At 36.8% G+C, this 13,159-nt stretch overlaps 2 protein-coding genes across 3 annotated transcripts in view; one reads left to right on the forward strand and one right to left on the reverse strand.

The window, feature by feature from the left end:
- Positions 1–165, forward strand: part of cib3 (calcium and integrin binding family member 3) — a 4,428-nt gene extending 4,263 nt beyond the window's left edge. The window contains exon 6 of the mRNA XM_008434426.2: positions 49–165. Coding sequence (XP_008432648.1) covers positions 49–70 — 22 coding nt within the window. The 3' untranslated portion in view covers positions 71–165. The remainder of the gene's footprint in view (positions 1–48) is intronic.
- A 783-nt stretch (positions 166–948) lies between these two features.
- On the reverse strand, positions 949–11,551 carry rab8a (RAB8A, member RAS oncogene family). Of its 2 annotated transcripts, none has more exons than XM_008434427.2 (8): positions 11,351–11,551; positions 10,794–10,854; positions 9,096–9,156; positions 8,920–8,997; positions 8,749–8,838; positions 7,025–7,090; positions 6,128–6,178; positions 949–4,702 (listed from the first exon to the last, which is right to left on the reverse strand). In XM_008434427.2, the coding sequence occupies exons 1-8, from the start codon at positions 11,520–11,522 to the stop codon at positions 4,613–4,615; spliced, it is 669 nt and encodes a 222-aa protein (XP_008432649.1). In that variant the 5' UTR covers positions 11,523–11,551; the 3' UTR covers positions 949–4,612. The 2 variants fall into 2 exon arrangements, with proteins under 2 accessions (XP_008432649.1, XP_008432650.1); XM_008434428.2 differs by lacking the exon at positions 11,351–11,551 and adding an exon at positions 11,164–11,306.
- Between the last annotated feature and the right edge of the window lie 1,608 nt (positions 11,552–13,159).

Raw genomic sequence — 13,159 nt, forward strand, 5'->3', positions numbered from 1 at the left:
AAAAAATGAATATTACATCTAAAAATCCGCTTTTATTTTGCTTCACAGCACCTTTCACATACGGATCTGAAGAAACCGGCGGCTACTTTCTCGCTTGTAAAAGCCCAAATGGATGGACTGAAAATACTACAGAGYTTCACAAATCAATCTTCAGAAAACCCCTCCTACGTTTTGTTTTCATTTTACCTTAGATCAGTGGTTCTTAACCTGGGTTCGATCGAACCCCAGGGGTTCGGTGAGTCGGTCTCTGGGGTTCGGCGGAGCCTCTGCCGCGGAGATAAAGACACACTTGTGTAAAGTTTTGATGACGCCCTGCTTTGCCATCAGTTGCTGCAGAGGATCACGTTACATTGCTGAGCCAATCAGTGCTGCGGAGGAGCCCTGATTGAAGGAGCTCCACTCAGCATGGATTTGAACTTGTGTGTTTCAGCAAAACTCACCGTTTTTTTTAAATTCTATAGTCTAAATCTGCTCATTAGTCGCATCTTTTCGGGGTTGCTACTGCCTCTAGTGGTGTGGGGGTGGTAACACAGCTAATATAATTACATTACCAAGTCAGAATACCACAGTCTTTTGTGTGTGTGTGTGGAGGGGGGGTGGGGGGGATAAGAAGGGTTCGGTGAATGCGCATATGAAACTGGGGGGTCCGGTACCTCAAAAAAGGTTAAGAACCACTGCCTTAGATATTTTTACCTGATATAGAACTGAACCCACACCATGGAAGCCCAGCTAACCCATCAGGACAAGCATCATTAATTATGACCATCAACTGTAGATTTGTTTTGTATCTAAAGGGGTTTTGGTTACACTGGGTATAAAAGAGCAGAATATTCCAGTGGCTCCCAGTGGGCCAGTAGAGGCAGAGGGAGCCATTTGTCCTGAAAGCAGCTCCAGCGTGGGGTCAAGTCCTGGTCGCCTCAGCCAATGAAAACACTGGAAGGATTGAAACCATTTTTAGATCCTTTTTTATTAAATCAAAAGTACGCATATCTACAGTTGGTAGATACATTTCATATGGGTTTAGAAAGTACAGTACAGTTTATATAGATTTATGTTGTAAATATCAATGTTCAATGATATTTATATAATTTCCCCCCCACCCCTCTAAACTTCTCCCTGTGAATTTCCCAACAGACAGAATGAAAACATGGCTGCTAAAAATGTGTGTTTGCTTTATTACAACATGTGATTTTTTTACTTTTAAGAAAAAGTTAAAAAATAAAATAAAATAAAATAAACTCAATCAGTCAAAAATAATTGCTGCTAAAGTTTAACATGCAGTTTTCAAACAAGCCTGACCTGTTTCTGGCTCAGTGAGTGACAAAAAACACATTAAATGTAACAAAGCAAATAAATTCATCTGTAAGGGTTTATGATATACAAAGGTCCAAGATTCACAATGCATAGCTCAGCTATGAGATCTGACGGTTAAGACAAATGGTCCTAGTAATCACGAGGTCCCAAATCTTTCTTTGATACTTAAAAAAAAAAAAAAAGCCACAACCAAACCATAAAAATGCCTTTCTGAACGCTGTGGAGTTTTCAGAAAAACAACTAACATAAGAATGCCAACATGAGGTAAGCAGGAGAAAAGCATTTCAATTAACTCTGGCCTCCTTTTTTTCTGAATTTATGTAAATACTGACTCAAWTTTTTGTTTAGGTGGTTTAGCTAAAAGAGGCATAGTGGTTCTACAGCACCACCTAGATATCAAACATCAAAACTAAACAATGTGGAAAACACCTGAAATGAGCTCAATTCAAGCCTGCTTTGACGTGAGCAGAGCACAAACTTTTAAAGAACAAAGTGGCAGGCTTTAGCTTAAAACCCTTCTATTCTATGCCTACATACTGGATTTACATCAGTTTACAGAAATTACAAGGAAGCAAACGCTTCAAGGTGACAGATTACAGTAGGAGGATGCTGGATCACTTGGTGCTGTTAAGATTTTGGTATCACAGACGCAACAGATCGACACMGAGTTGTTATAAAACGAAGCCATCACTTGGCACGGACAAACGCACGACGTGATGGTAAAGTGCTGGGGGAGCTCAAAGGGARCCTGCAGTTCATGACCAGAGGCGTCATTTGAGCTTGAATGTTATCTAGAAACGATTTTCCTAGTGAGAGATCGGCGTATTTTGTTCACCGTCTCCATGGTAACCATTAAAAACCAAGCCGCCGAATAAGCATCACAGATCCCTGCATCTCAATCGGGAAGATATGAAGTTTGTTGAGTTTTTTTCATGCCAGAACCAATTTTATAATTTAATTTTCTTCCCTTTCTTTTCTAAAAAAAAAAGAAAAGAAAAGAAAAAAGAAATTACAAATATTTTTAAAAAGTGGATATTATTTCAGTCATCTCTTCGGTAAGTTATTCAACATAGCATTATGGGCAGGCTAGGATTTTTTTATTTGCTTAATTACAAAAATATAGTCATAATATTAGCAGAATAAGACTCCATTTCACCAGAATTCAATATAGTTATCAAGATTTGACGTGATCAGCTCAGTTTGTGTGACTTTCCACTCATTTTTCATGAGAAAATTCCAAACTTTCCCAGACTTATTCGTCTAATTTAGCCCTCCATTTTTGTTCACTATGAATTAGCAGCAGCCATTGCTACTGCAGTCATGTTTAAAATATGGAAGAAGTGATTGCATGTGTAACCAGCTGAATAGATGGCAGTTTCAGACCATGTGGTAGGGGATTAAAGCTCAACTTATTATCCACATCTGGAAAATACTAACATATAATACAACACTTTTTCCTGTKTGAAAAARGAAAATATTGAAAAGCACCTGATGCTCACYGTTGAGCACGGTGGAGGATGTGTGATGCTCTACGTCCGTTTCAAAAACTTTGAGAAAATTGCTGAAAAACTAATGCAAATGTTCAACACAGCTCCAGAGTTTTCTGTAGAATATAATGAGAGTTTTGACATCTGAGGACAAATGAAGCACAAACGTCTGATTCCAACCAGGAAGTAAATAAAGCAGTATCATCTATCYGTCTCCTGGAAAACCTAATGAATAAATACTCTATTTCTGTTATTTGTTTTTAAAAAACTAGGGGTATTTCTACAAATTTAAATACTTAATTTTTCCATGCATGTTCACAGCAATCCATCCTTCAACCAGCTGCGCCCAAACCACTATGAAGAAACATTTTAATATAGGTAGATTTAACCTGTGACGGTAAAAAGTAAATCTGGCTTCTACGTTTTGGGCCTCAGAATCAGTCTGTTCTGATTGATAACATTTTAGGGCTTAGTTTCTGAAAATGCTTGGTTTTGGGTGAACACCAGGCCCACATGCCTGTGAGGCTGTCAAACACAGAWGATAACGCAACCCAATATGAAAAACCGAATGTTTATGTATCATATAATAGWTTGTTACTCTTGGCCTCTTCGGTTATTTCCAAACATTTAACAATATATAAACACAACAATCTGACAAGACCTGGAATAAGCCAATGTTTCTTTCATTAGAATACCAAATAACAMATTTTTTATTTTTTATTGATTAAATGTGTTATAAAATGTTAAATCTCACTGTTTTCAGTGTATAAATGCGTCAACCCACAGCATATGCTTCAAAACAATTCATTTTCAGTTCAACAAAAATCAAGAGGGTTTGTGGCTTATGCTTTGATGGGAATAATCTCGTAATTCCTTCATTTTCTGTTAGAATTAAAACTGCAACATCTAACAAGGAACCTATGGAACCATTTCACCTTTTTATGCCTTCATAGGAAGAAATTAGCATAAAGAAAAGGTTCTTTCAACCAGGAAAAGCCTCATAGTTCATCTCTACCACTAATACAAGTTGCCACTTTAAAGACCCTTTTACAAAAATATGCCACCTCTTTTTTTTTAATCTAAATTTGGAAAACAGGACTGAGAAAACAAAGGATGATATTTTACCTACACTTGAATGCTACTGCAAAAATAGTTTGGAGGCAGTGATCAGGACGTTTTCAGTCTCATCGGATGATTGTCGAGAACAACAAACAAGAACAAACAAAAACACAACTTTCTGAATAATTTCGAGTTGACTTTATACGCCTTGATATGACTTTAGCTGCTGATATGAAAAAAGTGCAACTCTGTTTCACTGAAGTTCAGAACCATCAGCCTCTGCTCAGCAACGTGTAACACAAACACCTGAAGAGTGCCATTAAAAGTAGACCAAAATRCCACATTTGATTTCCAATTCAAAAATATTATAATGAGGCAAGTATCTTCTGCCGCTGGCTGTGCTACTGACTGAGAGAAATACAAGAAGYCCCCGATTTTGTAACAGAAAACACATCAGTGATGAGTCCTTTGTCAGTTAAAAACTCTTGAAAAGTAAAGACAAGTTTTCCTCTAATAATGGAAGCGACGCACCTCTGGAAGCCTTCAGAAAAGGAAGAGTGGAGGGGAAGTCCTCCGCTAACTGACTGACAATAGTGGTTTTTGCAGACCGGGAGAACCGGGAGAGGCCATGGTTGGGAGGAATAAGCAAAAAAAAAAAAAAAAGAAGAAAAAAAGAGAGGAGGAAGTGCTGAGAGCAAGCACAGTCAAGTTGTGTCCGGCCGGCCTGAGGCCAGCATGGAAGGCTTCTGTTCTCAGAGCAAGCTGCAGCGGAAGAAACTGGACTTTTTCTGTGGCTCGGAGATCTTGACTCCATGACTGCTGCCCTGAGGGGCGTTGCCTTCCTGCAGCAAATCACAAAAACATCAACATCATCATCAGCAAAAACAATACAAAAAAACAAACTAGTTGAACAAGTAGTTCTGTCACAGTAACAAATWTTGCTGGAAGATCAATTGCAACAGAATTTATTGCAATAAACGATGAAAATGGTCTCAAAACAACAATATTGACCAATAATGGTAATGGCATAGTAACGCAACAACACATTCTCAAAGACTGATAAACTTTACATTTTATTGAATATTTAAAACGTGAAGACATTTTAAGTATCCAAAATTAAAGTAAACAAAACAACAGAAATAAATAAAATGAATTATGGAATGTCTGTAAACATTGAACTCGACTGAAGACTTTTGTCAACCAGTTTTTGGTAAAAAGAGAGAAAAGACAAAAACGCTAAATCATGCAAATGGAAAGTATTGGGTTTGCTTTAATTTATCATGTGATTAGTTGATTTATTGTTCAGTGACAGGCCTAGTTTTAAGAAACACAAAATGGATTATTAAAGAGAAAAGGTACTGCTGGTTTGGACCTTACCATCATTTCCAGTTCACGCAAAAGTATTATCAGTTCATGACTTTACAAACACAAACTTCAATGTTTTCTCCTTCCTAAAATAATGGAATATGTCATTTTCTGCCAAAACTGATTTCTTTTTTATTAAATCATGTTTTGGAAACAAATGATTCAGGCCATTATTTTAGRAAGGTGACAATGTGTTTTATTGGGTTTTTTCTGTGGTAGAGCAATAAACAGCAGCATATTATTGTGAGGTGAAAAGAAACTGTTTAAGGTTTTCACAAACAGAAATCAGAAAAGTGTGGTGTGCATATTTATTTACCCCTCACCATAATTTGACCTTTTTTCAGTCAAGACACAAAATGCTACATGGTGGAAAACTAAGACTGCAAGTAAAATGAAGACATGTTTTACATAACACATGTTGATGGGCGTATGTTTGTCAGGACAGGACAGACTGTCAGAGTTGATGAGAAGATGGGCGGAGCTTAATACAGGCCAATCCTGGAGGAAARACTTTTAAGAGGTTGAAAAACACTTGATATTGGGGCAGAGGGTTCGTTCTTCAGCAGAAAAACAACCATGAACATAAAACCAGAGCTCCAAATAAATGGCTTACACCAAAGCATATAACTGATGAAAGGGGCCTATTCAAAGTCCACACCCAAATGCAATTGAAGATCTTTGATTAGAATGTGAAACAGTTGTTTATGGATGGTTTCTATAAAATTTGAGGCAGGGGGACTGTAGACTATCCAAACTATTGACTGAAGAAAGAATAGTAAAAATGCTCACTACACTAGCAGCACACACTGAAGTTTGTGGTTGTAATTTGACAAAATGTGAAATTATATAAAGACAAAAAATATATACTTTTTAAGGAATGTATGAATGAAATGGCTTCTTACCATTTTTGTGTCCATCTTTGATTTGATGTCTCTGGCAAGAGTCAAAAACGCCTGGGAATCCAAACAAATGTTAAGGTCAGTAAATAATGCATTACCTATTAGCCCAGAGTGTATGAAGTCATTTTATAAAATGATAATGGGAAATTTCAGGACTTTACCACTAAAGTCCAAAAACATTAGAAAATATTCATAATAAATACAAAATGAAGAAATATCAAATTCATGTAAAACAATAAAAAGTATTTAAATGTTTTACATGTTTTAACTAGCGCTTTTGTCCATATTGGGTCAATTTTAAATCATCCTTTTATTGACATTTTATGTCAAATAATGAGATTAGTATTATATGTTGGTGCTGATCATCAGCCATCCATGACATGACAATTATACAACGTTTTAACTCCAACCATTGATCAGAAGTGTCCCATTGCCTTCTATTAAAGCACTTTGGGGTTTAGCGACTTATATGTGTTCCATTACAGACACACATTAAAACTTTAAAGGGATTAATAGAGCAACTTTGTCATAACACATCCAGCCTTCCTGTTATTCATTACAGTCTTGCTTTCTCTCACTTTCTCACAGCCAGACATGTAGAAAATCCAGTTTCATTTCAAAGACCTTACATCTCTGTGCTTTCTCTGACTTAAATCTTAAATGTCTCACCAATAATACAAGTAGGCAACTTTTAGTCGAATGTTGTCAGCAGTAAACCCCCCAACTCTCTGACCGATTTCCTGAAATATCTTTATGACTTTATCTGATATACAGACACATTTTACGTATTTCTGAGACATTTGGAATTGTTCGTAAAGCAATCATACATAGCGACACTGCTAACAAATTAAATGAAACAAGTGCATATGTGAAAAGATTTTTTAGATAATAGCAGTTTACATTTTCCACATTGATGTTGGCCTTTGCACTGGTCTCCATGAACTTGATCCCATACTCTAGTGCAAGCTGAAAGAAAAAAAAAACATTTTCCCAAATTACATTTCGTTGAACTTGCTACCATATGTGTTGCTATATTATTCATATAAACCGGATTCCAAAAAAGTTGGGATACTAAATAAATTGTGAATAAAAACTGAATGCAATGATGTGGAGATGGCAAATGTCAATATTTTATTCGTAATAGAACATAGATGGTAAGAGTAACATTTTAAAGGAAAAATATGTCGATTCAAAATTTCACAGTGTCTACAAATCCCAAAAAAGTTGGGACAAGTAGCAATAAGTGGCTGAAAAAGGAAATTGAACATTAACAAACAGCTGGAAGACCAATTAACACTAATTAGGTCAATCAACATGATTGGGTATAAAAAGAGCTTCTTAGAGTGTCAGTGTCTCTCTGAAGCCAAGATGGTAAGAGGATCACCAATTCCACCATTGTTGCGCAGATAGTGCAGCAATACCAGAAGGGTGTTACCCAGCGTAAAATAGCAAAGACTTTTAAGTTATTATCATCAACCGTGCATAACATCATCAAAAGATTCAGAGAATTTGGAACAATCGCTGTGCGTAAGGGTCAAGGCYGTAAAACTCTACTGGATGCCCTTAAACRTCACTGCACCTCAAACAGGAATGCCACTGTCAAGGAAATAACAGCCTGGGCTCAGGAATACTTCCAGAAAGCATCGTCAGTGAACACAATCCACCGACCCATCCGCCGCTGCCAGCTGAAACTCTACAGTGCAAAGAAGAAGCCATTTCTAAGCTCCACAAGCTCAGCCGTTTGCACTGRGCCAGGAGTCATTTAAAATGGAGTGAGGCAAAATGGACAAYTGTTCAGTGGTCAGATGAGTCTTGATTTGAAGTTCGTTATGGAACACTTGGACGCCATGTCATCCAGACCAGAGAGGACAAGGATAACCCAAGTTGTTATCAACGCTCCGTTCAGAAGCTACATCATACTGATGGTATGTGGTTGCATGAGTGCTGGTGGCCTGGGCAGCTTGCATGTCTGGAAAGGCACCATTAATGCAGAGAACTATGTTCAGGTTCTAGAACAACATATGCTCCTATCTAGACGTCGTCATCTCTTTCAGGAAAGACCCTGCATTTTTCAACAAGATAATGTCAGACCACATTCTGCAGCAATCACAACATCATGGCTACGTAGGAGAAGGATCCGGGTACTGAAATGGCCAATCTGCAGTCCAGATCTTTCACCTATAGAGAACATTTGGCGCATCATAAAGAAGAAGGTGCGACAAAGAAGGCCCAAGACGATTGAACAGTTAGAGGCCTGTATTAGACATGAATGGGAGAGCATTCCTATTTCTACACTTGAGAAACTGCTCTSCTCTGTCCCCAAACGTCTGTTGAGTGTTGTAAGAAGGGGAGATGCCACACAGTGGTAAAAATGGCCTTGTCCCAACTGTTTWGGGATTTGTTAACGTCATGAAATTTTGAAACRACATATTTTTCCCTTAAAATKATACATTCTCTCAGTTTAAACTTTTGATCTGTGATTTGTGTTCTATTGTTAAAATATTAGATGTTGGCACCTCCACATCAATGCATTCAGTTTTTATTCACAATTTGTTTAGTGTCCAAACTTTTTTGGAATCTAGTTTGTAAATAATCTTCCATCTGTGTTTGACTGAGATTCTCACCTTCTCTCCCCTATCTTTGGAAACCTGCCTCTTGTCGTTGATGTCACATTTATTGCCAAGAACCATTTTCTCGACATCAGATGACGCATGCTACATTAACAGAGGAAAAGGAAACATTTTAAAATGGAGCCACAAACATRTCAGCGAGGATAAATTTGAAGTGGTACGTACTTCCTCTATGTTCCTTATCCAGTTCTTGATATTGTCAAATGATTTCTCATTTGTAATGTCGTAGACAAGCATGATCCCCTGCAAAGAGCAGTAAATGAAAAATGTTGCAATAAATGCAGCTGAGGAACCTTTTAATGCGTAGGAAACCGAAACTAGTAGCATGTGAGGCTACCCACCATTGCTCCTCTGTAGTAGGCCGTTGTGATTGTTCTGAAACGTTCCTGACCAGCTGTGTCCCTGCAGGAGTCAAATACATCAATTTAAATAAAAAGAATGACATTTCTATCTTTAGCATCAGATTAGAAAGTTTTATTTTGCTTTTATCAGCAGCAAGTCATAGCCGACAGTTTTAGTTTAAAAAGAAAATCCACCGATTGGCATGGTTGAACACATATCACCCATGAAATTTCSTCTTCCTGGTTTACCATGAATGTAAATAGGGTTTGATAGACCTGAATGATTCTCTCATATTTTTGTTTTTTCTATATTACAAGGTTTTTTTTTTTTTTACTTGAGTTTACAGAAATACAACATACAGCAAACACAAAATGAGCTGTGACTTACAAAAGTATTGACATGACTTAAACATTATACAACCAGAAGCTTCCATATATTTTTACAACAGCCGGTGTTGCACTGCTTKTACGGTAACTGGAGCTTGCATGRCTTCACAAAAAAAAWAATCTGTATTTATGTTGAGATTAAGTTACTCTCAGGTGGAGTCTATTTACAAATTTTGGAGGTAATAAGTTGCTATGTGTTTTATTTAGGAGTAGCAGGGTAAAGAAGACTAATAGAAAAACACACAAAACCTTACAGATTTTTATTTGAAGAATTTTGAAACCATTTCTAATTTTCACTCAACTTCACTGTCAAGCACTACTTAGTGTTTTTTTTTTTATCACATAAAACATGATGTAATACTTGTGCATTGTCAGAACAAGTCTGAAATGTGTCCTGCATCACAGCACCATTATTTACAGACATTCATATCCAAACAGAATCAAGAGGTATAGATTGTAAGATGATAGCATTCCATGTTTGTTAATCTTCCATGTTTTGCTTCAGGATTTATTTGTGTGCAGAAGCATTTCTCGGTTGAACCTTATGAAACTGTGGAGCCTTTTATGTTCGACCTGATAGTAACAGTCTGCATTCCTGGTTCAGAGCATGGTCAGGGTGAAAAAAGTTTTTAGCTAACTTCACATTATTACAGATAGATGTTTCATGCAGCTTTTGGACTGGGGTGGCCTACAATCTTCGAGCAAATTTTCATTTGTTGAAGCACTTTAGATTTATCAGAAATAGTTCGACTCATACTAAAAGGTTTTATAGTACTACAAAACACTCAACAACACTGAAGTATAAAACAGAACTTTTTTACTTGCTCCAAAGACCTCAGTTTGATCTTTTAACGGATCAGTTCAATGTGAATTTTTCCTAGACAACAGATGTCATATCATGACTTCTAACTATCCAAAGAACCTAATTTATTTTCTATTTTGTCATTATGGATGATAATGGAAATTTATGACAATCGGATGATAGCCTGAAAAATATTTCTTCAGTTTTTATTTATTTTATGAGTACTTTCACCTGTCAAACACTCTGTTGGTGCAGCCCTGGGTTGTCCCAGGTGTCAAGTAAATTAAGTAAAACTGTACTATAAGAGTAATTTTTATGAGTAAACAAAACAGTCTAACTCGCATCCCCGAGGAGCTTCAACATCGGATATGAAAGCAGATGAAAATCCCAACAAAATACACAGAAGCTTGTATTTGGAAAAGTGATCAAATGTAGAAGGATTCAAGGGGCGTGAATATTTTTGTAGTGTAGCAATAAAGCATTGCACTGGTTTTTTAAAGTGCTCTTACCATATCTGTAACTTTATCTTCTTGCCATCAAGCTCTATTGTCCTAATCTTGAAATCAATACCTGCAGGAAGATGAACGGAAACGAGAATTCCAATCATAACGATAACTTTTAAGATGCAATAACACCCCACCAAAAAATTAAGCAAACTATTTACACAACAAAAGACAGCACTGCTCATATAAAAGAAAATATCGCTTATTAAAAAAAGAAACAGAAAAAAGCCTTTCATGTGCAACACATCAGGTTTTCCGGTGTCTTTCCAGGACATAGTCGGGTCTAACGGTTGACACTTGAGCTTACACAGAATAAATGTAATGTCAAATTAGTTCTAAATAAGCTATACATGAAATATTAACAGCTTTTCTATACCGAGATTTATCCAAGCGACCATGTCACCTAAAATCGGCACAAAAATTGACATCTACTAACAAAGTCAATGTCTCATCTCCATATATAGCACTACAAGCATTCCAGCAAATAGACGTATCCGCAGAGCCAGTCCCTCTACGTACTGTAAACACACAGAACAAACCAAAATACCCCCCCGCAAACGCACCTATTGTTGAGATAAACGTTGAGTTGAAGGCGTCTTCTGAAAACCTGAAGAGGACACAGGTCTTCCCGACACCAGAGTCCCCGATTAGCAGTAATTTAAACAAATAGTCGTATGTTTTCGCCATACTTGATATTATTGCGGAAATCCCGCCCGGCGAAGATGCAAAGCACATAAAATGACACGACGCCCCCTGCTGGCCCGGAATTCACTTACAGGTGTTTTTAGCGCCAGTAGACAGGAAGTTACCCGGAAATGCATGACGTGTTATTAGCCACGTGTTTTGTTTCAACAAAATTTTAAGTCTTATTTTATTCATCTTACATACATGCATACTTCCTATTAGTTAACATAATCTACACACAAAATAATCTAAATTAAATAAATATTTTGTGAACCTGATAATTACAAAAGAAAATGCATTGATAAATTGATCGTTTTCACAATTTGTCTTTTTTCATGACTATTGACATCCACAAGCCTGGAAGTCCTCAGCATGACCAGCCCTGCTGTGGAGAGAGTTTGGTTTAAATAAGGTATCTATTGTGTTTTCATATCTTGAAATTGTCTGAAATTGTAACATTCATTAATATTTAAATTTTGAATTCTTAAATTTCCCTACTGCAACGTTAATCGAACTATTTTTCTTTCTGAAGTAATTCACATATATATCTTTTTAAAAATATTTCTTAGCCGAATTAATAAAAGACAGTTTTTTTTTTCCTTAACAAAGGAAATAATTTGAATTGTGATTTCACTGTAATCTACAGGAAGAAGGATGCAGCTTCAGTTCTGACCCCCGGGAGTCAGCACATACCTGCACAGATGTTGTATATTGTTTGTTTTTGCAGCACTCCATGTGGAGACTTGTCTTTGGAAAATATTCCTCATTTACAGCATCTTTATTACCCCATGCACTTTAAAAATTTATATCAAAGTGATTATATTTAAATTATGGTACTCCTTGTCATGGAGAACCTATACTAAATCAGTATTTAGAAAGTCATGAGATTCCTTTCCCTCAACAATAAGTGAGATTGACTTTTGTGTAATCTGAGTATTTTAAAAAGGTTGAACTGCCAACGACATAGTGTTTTTCCCATGATAAGATCAGAGTTTGCTGATTCTATGGATATGGAAATGTTTGGGAAAACAAATTCACTCATTTCATGCAGAAAAATGAAACTAAAGCATGTTTGCGCTTGCCCCTTTTCTACTAACCTTTAAGAGTAAGTGCTGAAATTGTCTCCAGGATCCCAACACTTCCAGCAACCTCCACACCCAAGCTCTTAATTTATTGCACAAGGTTCTTTTGCAATCATGACAGCTCTTATCCCTATAACATTTCACTAGGTTGGAGCAAAAAGAGAAATATATTTGACCACTCCTCTCTGCACATTCATCCAGACTCCTGTGTCGTCTCTTTTACTCTCTGCTCATTTTTATGTTGATTTTCACAAACGTTGTGGATTGTTATCCACAACGTTTGAAAGAGCCAATGAAAGCCATTGAAAGAGCCAATGACAAGCTATTTTCAGGTTTCTAGTTGCCCCAAACGATTTCTATTTAAAATCACCCTGTAGGGAGAAAATAAGGCTCTTTAACTTCTCTGGAGGGCTAACAATTCTGCAGCATCCTCCAACATACCTTCGAATGTGAATGTATTTTTCCAAATATGACAGCAACCCCAGTTAGCTAGAGCTAGACGATGGTTGCTATGGAGACGTAGTGAGCCGAAGTAGCTGATGTTGTAGGTGGAGCTAACATTAAACCTTTGATATTTAAACCCCTGTCACAATTTCTGACTTTAGA

The sequence above is a fragment of the Poecilia reticulata genome, linkage group LG17, assembly GCF_000633615.1.
Source record: "Poecilia reticulata strain Guanapo linkage group LG17, Guppy_female_1.0+MT, whole genome shotgun sequence".
NCBI lineage: Eukaryota > Metazoa > Chordata > Actinopteri > Cyprinodontiformes > Poeciliidae > Poecilia > Poecilia reticulata.